General features: G+C 40.8%; 2 protein-coding genes across 4 annotated transcripts in view; both read left to right on the top strand.

Moving 5' to 3' along the window:
- LOC131361111 (sphingosine kinase 1-like) overlaps nucleotides 1-16805 on the top strand; it is a 26194-nt gene extending 9389 nt beyond the window's left edge. The window contains exons 2-5 of one of the 2 annotated variants that reach the window (XM_058402027.1): nucleotides 2006-2155; nucleotides 8024-8118; nucleotides 8737-8852; nucleotides 9711-14805. In XM_058402027.1, the coding sequence (XP_058258010.1) occupies nucleotides 2006-2155; nucleotides 8024-8118; nucleotides 8737-8852; nucleotides 9711-10563 (1214 nt within the window). In that variant the 3' untranslated portion in view covers nucleotides 10564-14805. Of the gene's footprint in view, nucleotides 1-2005; nucleotides 2156-8023; nucleotides 8119-8736; nucleotides 8853-9710 lie in introns of both variants that reach the window. The other variant, XM_058402028.1, reaches the window with a different exon arrangement.
- Nucleotides 16806-16969: 164 nt separating this feature from the next.
- tmbim1a (transmembrane BAX inhibitor motif containing 1a) overlaps nucleotides 16970-17500 on the top strand; it is a 15273-nt gene continuing 14742 nt past the window's right edge. For both annotated transcript variants that reach the window (XM_058402029.1, XM_058402030.1), the window contains exon 1: nucleotides 16970-17251. The gene's annotated coding sequence lies outside the window, so the exon portion shown is untranslated. The remainder of the gene's footprint in view (nucleotides 17252-17500) is intronic.

Below are 17500 nucleotides of genomic sequence, written 5' to 3'. Positions count from 1 at the left end.
AATAAATGCTAGATAAATATCTTCTTACAGAAAACGTTATACAATATCAATGATGTGAACAAGCAGTTACCATAGAAACTATAACATTAATATAAAGCTTTAAGATAACATTTCTGACGGATCAGAACCCAGAATTCAGCTGCACTTGGTGTCAGTGTTACGTTCACATTATTGACCTTTTTTGGGGTTGTTGTTTTTTTTAGGACAGAAAAACATTTTATATAAAACACATCCAGCATTAAATACGGAACAGTTTCATAGCTTAGCCCCAGGCGTCTGGATGCCACAGTGATGGAAGCTTCTCAGATCGGGGCGGTGGTAGCTCAAGTGGTTAAGGCTCTGGGTCATTGACCAGAAGATCGGGGTTCGAGCCCCAGCAGTGCCACGCTGCCACCACCGGGCCCTTGCGCAAGGCTCCCAACCCACTCCGCTCCAGGGGCACCGCATCATAGCTGACTCTGCGCTCTGACCCCAAGCCTCCAAGGATGGGATATACGAAGAAAGAATTTCACTGTGCAGTAATGTATAAGTGACAAATAAAGCCAACTTAACTTAATAATTTCTGATTCCTTACAAATCAAGCCGCTTTTGTTTAAAGACTTCCTCAAACATCATTACTGAGTGTTTGGATTCCCCTGGCTCTCTCCAGGAGGCCAGGTTTTAACGAGGAGGCGTTTGACGTCCACCAAATACCCCATTCATTTGCCTCACAGGTCGCTCCGGGGCAACCTGATGATTAGCGCTCGCTTAACGAGAGCCGGCGAGTCCGAGGAGCACGACGTGATCCGATTCCTTCCAGTTCTGTGTGTGTGGAACGCCGGGGTTCCGTTGGTGGATGCGGTTCTCACGCTGGGATTTGAGTTTGGACCTGATCCCATCACAGCAACGAGGTGTCCTTTGTGTTATATGGCCAGTTTCCTTAGATGCCACCATAAATATTGGCACCCTATCAATGAACATGAAAAAGAAATTCGATGTTTAATTTAATATAGGATTATTATTTTTTTTAATTGGCATGGTGTCCAAATGGATTGTTGTTATCAAAATAATAATAACAATAATACATTTTATTTATATAGCATCTTAATAATAAATATAAATAAATAAAGGGGAAAAAATTAATTTATAAAAGAAGAAAAATAATAATGTAACTATAAAAAAATAAAGAATAATAATTGAAATATTTCAAATAATGTAAAATTATGTGGTAATTATGGGAAGACAGTAAGAAACACTATTTAAAATTGAAGCTTAAAGGGAAAAATATATATTCAGGTCATATAAATAAAATAATATATTAATATAATATAGTATAAATTCATTTTAAATAAATTAATATATATTCACAAATAAATTAACTTTAAATTAATTCATTTATTTAATAAATTCATAAATTAATATTTTTTAGCTGTTTGTTTTTAAAGTCACTGATAGATTTAGTCATTGTTGTGTGTAATTGTATATTTCGTGACACAATTGCTTACATTTCCTAATTTTTTGGTCATTGAGTCACGTCAGATTTCCACGGCAGTGTAACAGGAAGTCATATATGACCAGTTGCAGATGATGAGAATTCCTGAACTCTCAAGCGAACGTAAGAAAGTTAAATATTAATGTGTGTCACTTAGAATATATTTTTGGTCATAGGAATTTCTTGGGGTGCCAATAATTATGAGCTTTGTTGTACTCAGAAGGAAATGAACTACATTGTGAGAAAAGGAGACCGATTTAACAGGACAAAAACAGCAGCGGTGGGGTTTTGTTTACTTTCCATCTGCATACCGAGGAAGGATGGAATAATAGCCTGCGTTTCACACACACCTCTTTTTTTTTTTCTTTTCTTTTTTTTCAAAACAGAGGTGACGAGATGGAGAAGATATTCCAAACATTCCCGCATGTTCCTTCCAGTGATTTCTTTTAATGACGTTTTTGGTATCAGTTTGCGTGTTTCAGCACGTCTGTGGCACTCCAGGAATGACACTGTACCTGTCTGTCTCTCTGTCAGGTGGTGTGTGTCCTGAGGTGAGGAGACCTCGCAGGTTCCTGGTCCTGATAAATCCTCAGAGCGGTAAAGGTCAGGCCCTGGCTCTCTTCAACAACCACGTGCAGCACATGCTAGAGGAAGCCGACATCACGTACACACTTCAGGTCACAGGTGAAAACACACACTGAAATATTTTAATAATATTTTATTATTATTTATTTTTATTTCTACACGTTGTTGCTAGCTAGCTAGTTTAACACACATACACTATGTTGCCAAAAGTTTTGGGACATCTTTGGGATGCTTTTACATGCACATGAATGTAATATGGAGTTGTCTCGCCCTTTGCAGCTATAACAGCTTCAACTCTTCTGGGAAGGCTTTCCACAAGGTTTAGGAGTGTGTTTATTGGAATTTTTGACCAATCCTCTAGAAGCGCATTTGTGAGGTCAGGCACTGATGTTGGATGAGAAGGTCTGGCTCGCAGTCTCCGCTCTAATTCATCCCAAAGGTGTTCTATGGGGTTGAGGTCAGGACTCTGTGAAGTTCCTCCACACCAAACTCACTCATCCATGTCTTTATGGACCTTGCTTTGTGCACTGGTCAGCAGTCATGTTGGAACAGGAAGGGGTCATCCCCAAACTGTTCCCACAAAGAGCATGAAATAGTCCAAAATGTCTTGGTATGAGTTAAGAGTTCCTTTCACTGGAACTAAGACCTGAAAAACAACACCTGAATGATTTGGAGGGGTGTCCACAGTGAGAGAGAGAGAGAGAGAGAGAGAGAGGAACAAGGATAAAAAGAGAGAGAAAAAGAAGAAGATTAGAAATGAGAGACAGAAACACACACAGACAGAGAGAGAGCGCAAAAGTAACGGCACCCTAAAAAAAGTGGGAGGAGTTAGCGTGCGTCTTTGTTAGCCGAGCGCCATTAAAGGAAGATTTAGTGCATGCCATGCTAGGGAGGTTCTCATTAGTCACATTTTAGTCATGCTTTGCTTTTTGTTCAGGTTTGTGGCCATGGCTAAGTATAAATACACACTACAAACTGCACACGATTGGTCATTTATAGATGACTGATATTTATATTTGATTCATACATGAGTATAAAGACAAATCGGTCAGTTTGACCCAAAAGATTGACACATAAGATTCAGTTGGCTAATCCATTGGTTTTACATTGCAAACATTTTCCCATGCAGCAGATTTGCTTGCATTCCTGGCTGCTCTGTGATTGGTCAGGAATTTGCTTCCTGTCATTGTTCCTGAAGGCTGTTTTACCTTTGGCAGGTCTTTCAGGTGCATTTTTTTTTACTAACGATCAAAGAAAGACAAACCCTGAGCCGGTCTCAGAGATGAAAGCTAATGGAGTTATTTTACACTGGAATCTTCCATGGAGTGCTCTGGAGCTGTGAGGCTGTGTAAATCTCAGAGCTCATGGAGTTTGGAGTTCACAGAGAAGCGGTCATGTTTTCAGTCAGCGCTTGTTGTGTGCCTGTGTTTCTGAGACACACTGACAGTTAGACACTGTCCTGCAGACCGGACTGGACATCGCACTCATACACAACACCGAGCAGGGACACAGTAACACTGACCTGAGCTCTGCTGCATAGTAAAGCAACTCTTTGTCTAATCCAGGCTCTGCTCTGAGTGTGTGTGTGTGTGTGATGAGAGGTTAATCCTAAGTCATTCTGCAGCGTAACTGAGTCCAAACAAGTCTTGTTTTACTCAGAATAGCAAATTACCCCTTTTATTTCTGCTATTTCACTCCATCCATCTCTCTCTCTCTCTCTCTCTCTCTCTCATGCACACACACACTGTGTGGATGGCCAGGCAGCAGAATGATTTCCTGTCAGAAAGGAATCCAATCTAGATACCTAGAAAAGAAAGAACCATTAAAGAAGACAGGAAGAGAGATAGTATTTATTTGTTTGCTTGTTTGTTTCTCCAAAGAAAATGAAATCTATTCAAATCTATGAGCTGTATGTTTAATTCTAAGCTAATTTAGTAGGTAAATCAGTCAGAAAATTAACAGAGAGAGAGAGCGAGAGAGAGAGAGATTAAATGTATGAATGACAGAGGGGGAGAGAGAAGAGACAAATGCAAAAACTCTGAGTGTGAGAATAAAGAAGAACGAGAGAGAGAGAGAGAGAGAGAAACAGCGAGAGAGATTCGAGTGGTTCTGTTTGTTCCCTCTGTTTTAGGTTTGACGACACTAGCACACTGACCATCACACTGTTTAAACATGATGAATTAGGGAGAGAGAGAGAGAGAAAGGGAGAGAGTGGGAGAGAGCGAGAGAAAGAGAGAGAGTTTATTAGCAATGCTACAAATGACACCATAGATGCTTTATACAACAGACATTAGCTACAACACAGACACTGCAAAATTAGCTTAACTTCATTAATGATGCCGCTATGGATCTCACTAATGTTAGCATAAATTAGCTAATTTTTGTCTCCAAATATAAACTATATATTATCCTTTGGGTTAAAAATGAAACATCTTACTTGCTATTTCTCTAAAAAGTAACTCTGCTGACATCGCTAATATGACACGCTGAAATGGCAGCCACTCATCGTGTAGCTCCTGACCCAAAGTCAGGGTTATATAATGGTTTATTAACCCTTTCAATTAACGGTTTGGTTTATTTAGGCTCATTCATCCGAATCTGAAACCCTCAGCAGCCTCGAGGCTGACTCAGAGCTCGCTAGCAAACACAAACTCTGAGGTAAAACTGTGACATTTTTTGGTGGTCAGTGAGGATGTGACTTTTTTTTTCACTTGCCTCTAGAATAGCAGCACTTTCCATTCCCTTTGAGAGCTGCAGGCTACAGTGAGACTCACATCAGCTAACTGTGAGGGAAATGGCCAATCTTTAGTCTGAGACAATCACATTCCTAACACACAGCTAGCTAAAGAGCTAAAATAATATCTCGCCAAACATTCACAGCTAGTGGGTCAGCTCTAACAAAGCTAGTCTGCTAAGAGAAAAGGAAATCATCATTCACATAACTAGCATATAGCTAGCTAGCTAGCTAGATGTCTTTTCACATAAAATACCTCTGTAATATTAGCTAGCTAATTATAGCTGGAAATGCTTATCACCAAACAAAGCTAGTCAGCTAAGAGAATAGGAAACCACCATTCAAATAATTATCATATAGCTAGCGAGCTAGTTGTCTTTGCACATAACATACCTCAGTAATATTAGCTTGCTAAATATAGCTGGAAATGTTTATGACTAAACAAAGCTAGTCCGCTAAGAGAAAAGGAAATCATCATTCACATAACTGGCATGTAGCTAGCTAACTGGTTGTCCTTGCACATAATATACCTAAGTAATATTAGCTAGCTAATTATAGCGAACAAAGCTAGTCAGCTAATAGAAGAGGAAATTATCATTCACATAACTAGCATATAGCTAGCTGGTTAGTTGTTCTTGCACATAATATACCTCAGTAATATTAGCTAGCTAATCATAGCTGGAAATGTTTATCACCAAACAAATAGGAAAAGAAAATCATCATTATTGCACGATACCACAGCCCGCTAATAAGCTAGTCTTAAAAATGTTCAAAGTTAATGGTAGCTAATAGCATAATAAATAACTATGCTAGATATGCTAAATGATGGCTGAAGACAGGAGTGAAAAGTAATAATAAACAGCTGTTATCTTTCAGATGGAACAAATTTAGATTTATTTTGAAACTCCTCATGCTAGTTTAAGCAGAAGACCGTCGCTATCTGACAACGGTATTAGCTTTCTAGCCAGCTAGCAATGAAATTCATCATACTTGGATGTGATATATTTGTGTAGCTAGCTAGTTAAGCATGATGAAGTGGGTTTTTTGGAGCACAGCTGTTATTCTGTACAGTAATGAGTCTCTTCATGCTGTGTTCAGTGTTGAAATATTTATTAGCCAGGAAATTAGACATTTCTGATGATTGTCCTTTTTCACATTAGCACTGCTTTAGCAAATGCTCATTTTCCCAAAAGCATGCTTGTACAAATGCCTCTATAAAAGAACAACATTTTGGGAATCTTCCTTTCTTAAACATAGCGTGTAGCGTAGCGTAGACATGATACCAACCTTCTAAACTTCTCAGATGTTCTTATTACTTCCAGCACCGGTCAGCTTTTATCTGTTTCCTTGCCCTTTGGGTATTTGCTAATCATCGTTCGCTATTAGGATCATTGTCTTACAATTTGTTTGGCAGAATCACAAAAAACCCTGAGCCTTGAGCCTCAGTGTGAGTCTGTGTTTAAGCAACAGTCTGAGCCTCTGCTTCCTGCTTGCTTATTGGAGTGGTATTTCATAAATTTTGGCACCCCTTCTTCTAAATTTTGTGTGATGGATGTAGCTCATGAGCTAAAGGAGACACAGTGTCCTGCTTAGCAATATCAAGGTTGAACTTTTTTTAAAAGAAAAGAATACCTTTTGACCAGCTAGAACCTTTCTTCTCTGGTGCATTCGGCTGCCACGTTTCAGACGGTTCTGAGGCTGTGGTTTATAAAAATTATATCAACTTTGACAAGGGTTGGTTTTCTTGCCCTTTAGAAATAAAGAATGTCACATAAAATTTGTTTCTTGGTTTGCTCTAGGTCCTTAGGAAGCTGGGGTCAGAGGTATATGACCCACCCCTGTAGGGTTCAGGGCCTTGCTCAAGGGTAGCTTGGTAGTTCTGAGGCTTGTTCTCCAAACCTTCTGATTGGTAGCCCAGGGCCTTAATTTTCAAGCCAGAACTACAGAACAGCTAAGAGAAAGGGAAGTCATCCTTCACATAACTAGCATATAGCTAACTAGCTAGATGTCCTGACACATCAAATACCCCAGTAATATTAGCTAGCTAAAACCTGGAAATGTTTATCACAAAACAAAACTCGTAAGCTTATAGCTAGCTAGCTAGTTGACCTTGCACATAAAATACCTCAGTCCTTTGCAAAGCTGGGATTGTGTAGCTACCAATGTTGTTCCAAGCCAAAACATTAGCTTTCCTCGGATAAAAGCGTGTCCCAAACAAATAAGTGTAGTAAATGAAGTCATTCGCATTCAGGACCTGAAATCCCTCTGCTCAAAGAAGTGCAGGAAGTCACAAATCCCAGGTGATGGGATTACCTCGAAACCGATACTGCACCGAACACAATGGCTACAGACAAGGAGGAACTTTTTAATGATACTTATCTAGTCCCTGACCCACTTTCAGTAGCCTGCGCTCGTTTTCCTGTCACCCGGCCGCTTTCTCAACTTCCTCTGGCTTGAGTTTCCCATTGCAGTGGCTCTGTATAAGGAAATGTGATGTGACAGGACTGATAAAGGCCATATCAATTCCCCACCTGCCTTCACAGGGGCATGACAACGGAAAGGGAGGAGAATCTGATGCCTCCCTCAAGGGGCCTTGATGTTACTTCGCAGCTGTAGCAGAATAAACCGTAATCGCCCTCATCGGCGAGCCCCGCTCACTGAGACATAACAAGCTGAGAAAGATCAAGGCTTGGCATGTGATGTTTTGGGACAAATGAGGGGCATTAGTGAGATAAGAGAAAGTGCTACTGAAAGCTCGCAGATCTGTGAGATGATAGCTGACGTGTCCAAGCAGCGCTAACAAATCATGTATGATGTCATGTATAGGAAGGCATGTTGCTAAAATGAGGTCTGTTGTTAGTTCTCTCATCTGGAGATGTTTAGCCATTTTAGATTTTTCTTGTTAACAAACTCTAGCAACATTTGAAAGGTCCCAAAATGAGGAAATACTTCTGAAAAAAGAAAAATCTTTTACATCCTTCCTCATGCCAACATTTAATGCTAGCTTTTAACATTGAGTTTATCCAAAATGGCTTTTGGTGGTTTTTAGCAAAGATAGACACCAGGTAACGCCCCCTATTGGTGGGTTTGTTGTTGAGACCCATTTTTCTAACAAATTCACATCCAAATCTTCCCAACTTTCCACATTTTCTGTTAATTATGTCTTTTTTTATCTAAACCTGAAACACCTGACAGCTTACAGCCTTAACGCCATCTTTCACATCCGTTCTCAGAGCATCAGAACCACGCCCGCGAGCTGGTACGAGAAGCCGACCTCTCTCAATGGGACGCCGTGGTCATCATGTCCGGAGACGGGCTGCTGTTTGAGGTCAGATCACCGTCAGCACATTCCTCAGTCCGTAGCTACTCCACGCGCTCGCCAAGTAAACCTCAGCAAACAGACGCATCCCTGTGCCCCGAGGCTGGCTCAGGAATGTGCAGAAACTGGCAGGTTTAGATGGATGTCATATGAGGAGAAATTTCTGTAAGAACTCACTGCTGGATTAGCTTGCTGAGCGCTTACATGTTTACCTTGTTTCCACAAAACGTTTAAATACTGCTATACTTATAGTTCACATAGTAATATAGTGAACATCGTAGCATCTCTGAAGATGCTGAAATTTCCTAATATGGCAGAAGCCATGGAAGTTCACTTTAGAGTCAAAGTTTAATGTAAATCCAGTGATTTATTTCTTATAAATATAATCAAAAATCACCTTGTTAGTTGATGGATGACAGTTTATTTGTAAATCATTGAGTAATATGTAAATTACTGGAACAAACTGACCAGTATGTAAGATCTTTCATGTAGTAGACAACATTTCCAAAGCTCCACACTTCCTCTAAAGTCTACAGTTCATATGGAATCTGTTGGAATGCACGTTAGCATGTTTGGTCTGGTTTAATCCTGACACCTACAGCGTGTCTTCTGATGTTATATCCGCAGGTTGTGAACGGGCTCATGGAGAGGGAAGACTGGGAGAAAGCCATCCAGACGCCTCTCGGTGTGCTGCCTGGAGGTTCAGGGAATGCTCTCGCTGCGTCGATACACTACTACAACGGGTAAGACTCGCACTGGATTTAAAAGCTATCGGAGGATGTGGGGGGAAAAATATGACACACTTGGGACTGTGGGATCAATAATATCTACTATCTTCTACTGTGATCCTTGGTTCAGGTAATAATCATATTATGTTAATATAGTACGAACCTCTACAGCTAAGTTGCATTATCTCAATGCTATACGTCTCACACGCAGTTGGCAGCAAGATAATTACTGCATTGGAAACGTCTGCAGATTTCAAATCAAAAGACAAACAAACAAAGCAGGAGCTCATATTTACAGCTCGCAGCTCTTCGCCTTTGGTTTTACTCAGAATATGAATATGAATGAATATACTAAATGGTCAGATTCATTATTTATTAGCAATACAAGGTGGAGAACATTAAATAATAAAGCCGGCACTTCGTGGAGGCTTAAATAAATCAGCTGACGACATTGTGAAGACAGTCTGAGTGGAACCCCAAGGAGATTGTTCTAATTGCCCCTGAGGCAGACTGTTGGCTTGATGGACAAATAAGGAGGTTGTTCCTCCATAGGGCAGAGTCTCTTTGTTCTCAGGCTGTTGGCTGAATCTGTGTTTTGTGTTTTTAGCAGGTTCTGGACGATGCAGGATGGGATTTTGTACAGGAAAAGCATGACACTTTATTTATAAGAAGGGAAAACAGATTAAAAAATATATACTGAAGTCTGGGGTGTCAGATATATGGTCAGTGGGTCAGCATTTGTCCGTTAAGGTTCAAGAGCCAATCTCTGTTATTCCTCTAAAGGGAATAATAAAGCAGTAATCCCCCCTTTGGGTCAGGTCTGCGAACCTTTATTACTTTTATTAAAACACGCATTCATTTTTTCTGTCTCAGGTCACAGCCGTTGTCTGGTGAGGAGCTGCTAGTGAGCTGTGGCTTCATGTTGTGTAAAGGCCTGGTGTCACATCTGGACCTCACTTCAGTCTGCCTGGCATCCAACCAGCATCTGTTCTCCTTCCTGTCCCTCGCCTGGGGCTTTGTGGCTGATGTGGACATCGAGAGCGAGAAGTACCGCCACGTGGGAGCGGCTCGCTTTACCATGGGGACTCTAGTGCGCCTCACCTCACTGAGAATATATAAAGGGAAGCTGGCGTACCTTCCTGCTGAGGAATCTCAAGCCCTTCCAAGCACATCTTCATCAACAATGTCCTTAACTGATGGGTCCAACTCATCCTCAGTTCATTCGAGGAACTCGAATTGTCAAAATCATCACTTGCACAATTCTTGCAATTCCAACAATGCCCACAAACCCATCTGGACCAACGAGACACCAGTGACCATGCGAGGTCCCCCTGATTCCCTCCTTGTACCCTTGGACCAGCCTGTACCAACACACTGGACCGTGGTCAAGGAGGAGGATTTTGTTCTGGTGATGGCAGTGTACCAGTCCCACCTTGCTGAAGACTTGATAGCTGCCCCTGCATCCAGACTGGAGGATGGAATTATACACCTGATCTACGTTAAAGCAGGAATCTCACGTCAAGCCCTCTTGCGACTTTTCCTGGCCATGGAGAAAGGTACCCACTTGAATACAAACTGCCCCTTTGTGGTGTACGTTAAAGTGCGGGCACTAAGACTAGAGCCCTATTCACCCAAAGGGACCATCACTGTGGATGGAGAGGTAGTGGAATATGGGCCGGTGCAAGCACAGGTCCATGGCAGACTTGCCAGGATTATAGCCGGATAGAATTGTACAGAAAAGGCTAGAAATGTTAGAAAGTGCTCAGAGTGAATCAAAGAGTTAATTAGAAATGATGATTGCTAGTTCTTTATTTATTGTTAGAGTCGAAGTAATGGGCAGGTTCTTGTGGCAGATAGAACTTCCTTTCTTTGCTAGCTTTGCTAATAATGAGAAGCTGGAGTGGGCTTTAAAAGAAATCTTATTTGCAAAGCACTCAGACCCGACAAGCTTCAACTCATTATTAGCAGCGCCTCTTAGCATTTACAGGATTGTCTTAGAAAGGAGGTTATGGAAAGTGATGACTTCTTCTGTGTGATTGATGTCTGTTGCTGCTGTTTTCACGGTGCTACTGATTGACAAATAATGGAAAAGATTCGAAATATATATTTATTTTTATACTGCTGTTTTGTACACAACATACTGTAGACATCTCCGCGTAGCCCGTGTTTATGCGAGGAAGCAGTATATCAGCGGGAGATTATGAATTGGCTGGACGGAGATTTGTGTACGATGCTTTCATTTTTCAGTTTTTCAGTTCAATATGGAAATTTATTTCTTGGTACCTAGAGAAAGAGAAAGTTATTTTCTATTAAAATATGAATAAAATTACAATTACACATCCACCATTGTTCCTGGGTAACACGTGTCAAAAACAGGGTCAGTGAAAGATTACCGCATAATGTTTTGATAACTTAGATCACTAAAGTGTACATTTTAAAAATCCACAAGGTGACATGGCAAAATGTTAAGCAACTTTGTTGATTTCTTTTTTTGTTTGTTTTTTTAAAAAAAGATTCATAATGTGAGCTGATGTTATTTTGCATTTCAATTAACATTGGTTGGTTAACGTTAGCTAAACAGCTAATTGGCTCACTTCCAACAGTTGATTCAATTCACAATGAAATGAAAGAAAATTATTTGAAGGCAGCGTACACGGATGGACAGGGTGCACTGGATTTAGATTTTAATCATTATTAAACACAATTTCTCTGTTTTTCACATTCTTCTGGTGGTACAGCCTCAGGATCGTGGGTAAAGTTACAACCGTTTCTAACGACAGATTAACAAAAAGCTCTGTTTGCTTTGTCACTGTGCTGTGTTTGGATGATGTAGGGTTCCTCCGCTGGTGTCTTTGTATTAAAAGCTCTCGGGTCCAGGGGGTTATGAATGAAACCAGGACGAGTGAGGGGTTTGTTTTTTCCTTTTGAACCAGTTCACTTACAGAAGATCGTAATTGTGATTTTATATCCTATGCTGAAATAAGGTTAGGTTTTACACCTGCTGTGGTAAAAAAAAGAAAAAAAAGCTTAACTAAGGACAGGACTTCATCATCCAATCAAATTAGATTTTGGTCATTTTCCAGAAATTTTAAGCTACATGTATAAAAGCTACTCTGAAGACTAAAATTGGGGGTTGGGGGGGTTATGATTCGGGTGTGACTGAAGTTATCAGGGCGAAAATTTTGTGATGGAATTTTCCACTCTGAGTGATGAAACTGATTCCGTCCGAATACGGATCCTGCGCTAATCAAAGACGCAATGCTGTCTGAAGATACTCCGCGGCTACGTTGTCTCCTAACGAAAGCTTACTGAACAAAACAGGTGAACGGACCATGTGGTTATAACAAACCGAAAAACTTAAATCTTACAAAAATGTAAGAATTCATGCAACAACAAAAAAAAAAAGCCAATGATGAGAGACTGTATTCTTCAGGTCTCGGGTCATTCAGGTCTTGTTATTTTGTTTAATAAAGCTAAATTATAAATTATATAATAATTATATAATAAATAAAATTAAATTATAAAAGTTAACAAGTGTACAATTTAACCGTCACAAATAACAAGACCTTGATAGTGCTAATGTTCTTCTGAGGACATGAGCAACAACCATAACAGTCTCTCAGAGCCGGTTAATGATTAGCTTCATGTCCGTCATCACCGGGGCGGTTTACGCTAATCATCTCATTTATAAAGTCAGTTTCGATTGGCCGGACAAGGCCGCCAGCCAGGTTGTGAAGTGACTGGAGATAAACATGACCACACTTCTGACTGATTTTACACATTCTTACAATTCTTCCAGGAGGTGAGGTCATGTAGGGCGTGTCAGAGAGTGTGACTGGGGACACTAAGCATTGATTTGAAGACTGCAGTGGTTCACTAATAACACCCCTTCCTCCATTTCCAAAACACACACACACAAACACACACACACACCCCACCCTGTCTGAAGACCCAGCTGGTTTGCACTGATTACATCCCCCATCATCTAAACATCAATCCCAGCATGCACCTTCTGTTTATGACTGAACTGAACTGAGATTATTATATTTATTCCTCTCTAATGTATATATTTATATAGATTCCTATGTTAAGTATGATGGATAGTATGTAATAATGTACTAGTGCTGTCAAAAGTCTTCGTGGGTGAAGTGATGCTCGAATCACGGTACAGCAAATGAAATCGAAGGTGCTGGGCATCTGCCAGGACCATGTCGTGTGGGGGGAGGGGGAAGGGGGAGTAAGTTAAGGGCGGGTTTGTTTACTGACTCGCCTAAAGCTATACTAAATAACCAGCACATCCACACTAGGGTAGAATTAACACTGGCTACCGAGGAAGAAGGTGTTGATACACAAACACTGCCCACTATATCAACACCGAGATGGACGCCGAGCTAGCACGAGATACTGTTCCTTACTGACACGTGTGTGAGAGATAACTTTACACTTTATTTATTTCACACGGTCGTGTTTTTTACTGTTAAACCCAGTCATGGGTAATTCTAGTAATTCTGGGTCACCAGAAGTCATCAGGTAGATTGTTATGATTAAAGTGTTATAGTATGTAAAGAACACTAGCGAGATTTTATAGTCAAGCCCTGGTGGTGTTTATTTTTTTTCTTCATTGTGGGATTGACCAGAGGTCATGACCTCATCCGTTGCCTCTGGGAACGAATCAATCCTTTCAAACGGGGGTGGGGGGGGGCACATGAAAGGAAATTAGCCGTAATTCGGTGACGCTAAACATCAACCGTCATAGGAACTGATAAGCTAACTGTTGATATAGTCATCAGTGATGATCAAACTGTTGTCATTTTTCAGTCATATTAGCCAGGCAAGTTTATGAACAAGGAATTTTATGTAAGAGTTTTACCTGAGTATTCCTGAGCTAGCTAATGATTCGGGGATTTTCAGCTAGCTGACTAGCGAACAAATTTAATACAATAAAACAGTCAACAAATTCTGTCAGAGTCTCTAAAGAACAAGTTTCAGGATGGATTTAAATCGACACAGTCCTCAGTAGCCTCATCACCTTAAGCCTTACGAAGCTCAGAATTCCATGTGGCCTTGTTTTATTTCCTTCACTGTTTCCTGTTAGTTGAGCAGGTGTGTGTGTGTGTGTGTGTAGCAACAGTAGTCAACTCTACTGCCTTAAAAAGAGCTCATCAGTGTTTATTTCTACTGATTGGTGACTAAATCTTATGAATCATGAACATATAATGAGCTCATTTGCACCTTTTGCACTTTAGCACATTCACGAGACGTACTGTACATGCTGAGGAGGCGCATTGTTATTGTGAACTTCGTGATTTTAACACTAATCCGAATCTGATGTGTTTTCTTTGAGTGATTTTTTTTTTAGTCAAGTTTTCTCTTGAGGTGTCCTGCAATACGGAACACTATTAAGTGCTTAGTACCACGTGCTGCATGGACGTGGAAATAGCGGCATTTTGGATTTTGTTGATAGCTAAACAATCCACATATGAAGTTGTGACGATATGAAGATAAGTGCCAGGCTTGATCATCATCACTGTGATTGCTGAACATGTTTTCCACCGCTAGAGAGCCGTTTTAATGGAATCGCTCGGTTAAAAAAATCACCTTTATACAATTCTATGCTTCAGAAAACGACTTGTTTGTTAGCCCAATGTTTGCTAACTGACTTCTGTGGCATGTTCGTGACATTAGATTCTTCAGTTCCGGTGAAAATTGAGGCTGATTGGCTTACTGACTGTGGATAAACCCAGACTCAATCCTGATCATGTACCAACATTACTCTGATCATTATTTTACCCAGAATTCAGTACTGTGTTTGCTCTTTTTTTGCTCCAATTTTAATACAGTGTGTTACAGTGTGTGTGTTTTCTTGCAAACGTACATGGCTACAATTAAAGAAATCTATCAAATTTAATGATTCTCTCTCTCTCCTTTTATAAAAACCAGCTCTCTCTTGGCGGCTTGGAGGAAAAGCAGAAAGCTAATTAGCGTTAGCGATTCCCATTAACCAACCATTTATACGCAAATGAGATTAAATTAAATAGCTTTGGCGTGTATGTTTAGAGCTTGTTAAGAAATACCTCGAGGTATATTATTAGACTTTAAAGAAGCTCTGAGACAACTAGTGTCGAAGCTAATTTAAGGCAAAGCGCGTGCACGCGAGTCCGGAAAAGGAAGTTTTGCTGCCATCAAGTGGTCAGAAAAGGAAGTGCACCAAAAACGACGTCACTCAAAATCAGATGAATATAAACATTAGAATGTTTTTTTAGAGTGAGTTTAAAGCATGTGCATTTATTATTATTTTTTTAAATAATCATTTTGACCAAAGATAAGTGCATAAAAAGAGAGATAATTACATTATATTGCCAAAAGTTTTGGGACGCCCCTCCAAATTATTGAATTCAGGTGTTGTTTTTCAGGGGTTGGGCTCGGCCCCTTAGTTCCAGTGAAAGGAACTCTTAATGCTTCAGCTTCATACCAAGACATTTTGGACAATTTCATGCTTTGTGGGAACAGTTTGGGGATGACCCCTTCCTGTTCCAACATGACTGCACACCAGTGACCAAAGCAAGGTCCATAAAGACATGGATGAGTGAGTTTGGTGTGGAGGAACTTGACTGGCCTGCACAGAGTTCTGACCTCAACATGATAGAACACCTTTGGGATGAATTAGAGCGGAGACTGTGAGCCAGGCCTTCTCGTCCAACATCAGTGCCTGACCTCACAAATGCGCCTCTTCTAGAGAGGAACGGTCAAAAATTCCCATAAACACACTCCTAAACTTTGTGAAAAGCTTTCCCAGAAGAGTTGAAGCTGCTTTAGCTGGAAAGGGGATGGGACAACTCCATATTACATTCATGTGCATGTAAAGGCAGACGTCCCAAAACTTTTGGCAATATAGTGTATGCTAATGTTGCAGCTACATACTTTAGAGTCTTGTTTTCAGATTTAAATATTCCAGAGTATTCTAGGAAAAAATATAGAAGATATGCTGTGTTGCACCCCTGATCATTACAAGTCTGTGTGCTGTAGCTTTACAGTTTCCTTTCAGTCAAACAAACACAGCTCCAGCATGATGATGCCGCTGTGCAAAAACCCCAGAGCTCCATGAAGACATGGTGTGAAGTTTGAAGAAGGTGGGAGAACTGGAGTGTCCTTCACTGAGCCCTGACTCTGACTCAACCCCACTGAACACCTTTGGGATGAACAGGAACTGAACTGGACTGGACTGGAAATCTGACCTGGAGCCTCCTCAACATCCCAACATCAGTGTCTGATCTCATTAAGGTTCTTGTGAATGAATGTATGAATGAATGAATGAATGAATGAATGAATGAGCACAAATCCCCGCAGCCACACTGAAGGTTATTATAACAACAATCACACTTAGAATAAAATTAGAATGAAATGTTCAATGAGCACATGATGTTCGGGTATCCATTCATTTTGACCGGAACAAAACACAAGTGTTAAAATACACTGATCAGCCATAACATTATGACCACCTGCCTAATATTGTGTTGGTCCCCCTTTTGCTGCCCTGACCCACAGAGACATGGACTCCACTAGATCCCTGAAGGTGTGCTGTGGTTTCTGGCACCAAGATGTTAGCAGCAGATCCTTTAAGTCCTCCAGGGGCCCCGCCTCACAACTTATAGGATGCTTACAGGACGTAAAGGATACTTTTGATAGATACTGACCACTGCAGACCGGGAACACCCCACAAGAGCTACAGTTTTGGAGGTGCTCTGATCCAGTGGTCTAGCCATCACAATTTGGCCCTTCATCAAACTCACTCAAATCCTTACGCATGTCCATTTTTCCTGCTTCTAACATCAACTTTGAGGACAAAATGTTCACTTGCTGCCTAATATATCCCACCCACTAACAGGTGCCATGATGAGGAGATCATCAGTCTTATTCACGTCACCGGTCAGTGGTCATAATGTTATGCTTCATCGGTGTATCTCTGAAAGGAGTCGTTTGTGAGCCGAGTGAATCGACTCTTCCTGGTGAAATGAGCCGATTCCCTCACATCTGTGAGCGTAGTGACACCAAGCGGGGGAAAGTATGCAGCTGGGGTGTGTCAGACTACGCCCCTGTTTATGTCAGAGGGAGAGAGAGAGAGAGAGAGAGAGAGAGAGAGATGCCAACACACAATGACACACTTCATATAAGAAAGTAGTTTTAAAATTAAGAAATATCACAACACACACACACACACTCACACTCACAAACACACTGTTCTGTAGTTCGCTTGGATTACATTTCGGAAAGCGTCATCGCCTGCAAATAAGGAAGTGTGTTTAAAACAAGACTCCTTGCTGAGGCGTGTGTTATTTCTTCCCAGGACATAAAGACGCAAGAAGCTGCGCGTGGAGTTTTTGTGTTTTTGTTTTGTGGATCTGCACGAGAGTGAGGTAAGAAATCCTGCTTCATTTGGTCAGACGTGTTTATTTGGTCACTTCATTCTTTTTCCAGGTGTGTCCACGGCACATTTATTTTATTTTATTTTTTCTTCTTCATAGTGATCATGTTGCGCGCGCACGCGCTTGGCTTTCACGCTCGTGAGCTTCCTAATAGAGAATCAGGGTGGAAGAGTGAAAGTTTAGGAAAGTTTTTTTATTTATTTATTTGGTGTGTGTTTCGGGGGGGGGGGTGACTTCCTC

Source organism: Hemibagrus wyckioides, linkage group LG11 (genome assembly GCF_019097595.1).
Source record: "Hemibagrus wyckioides isolate EC202008001 linkage group LG11, SWU_Hwy_1.0, whole genome shotgun sequence".
NCBI classification, from domain to species: Eukaryota; Metazoa; Chordata; class Actinopteri; order Siluriformes; family Bagridae; genus Hemibagrus; species Hemibagrus wyckioides.
Note: the sequence above shows the minus strand (reverse complement) of the source record. Positions and strands in the feature narration are given on the sequence as shown.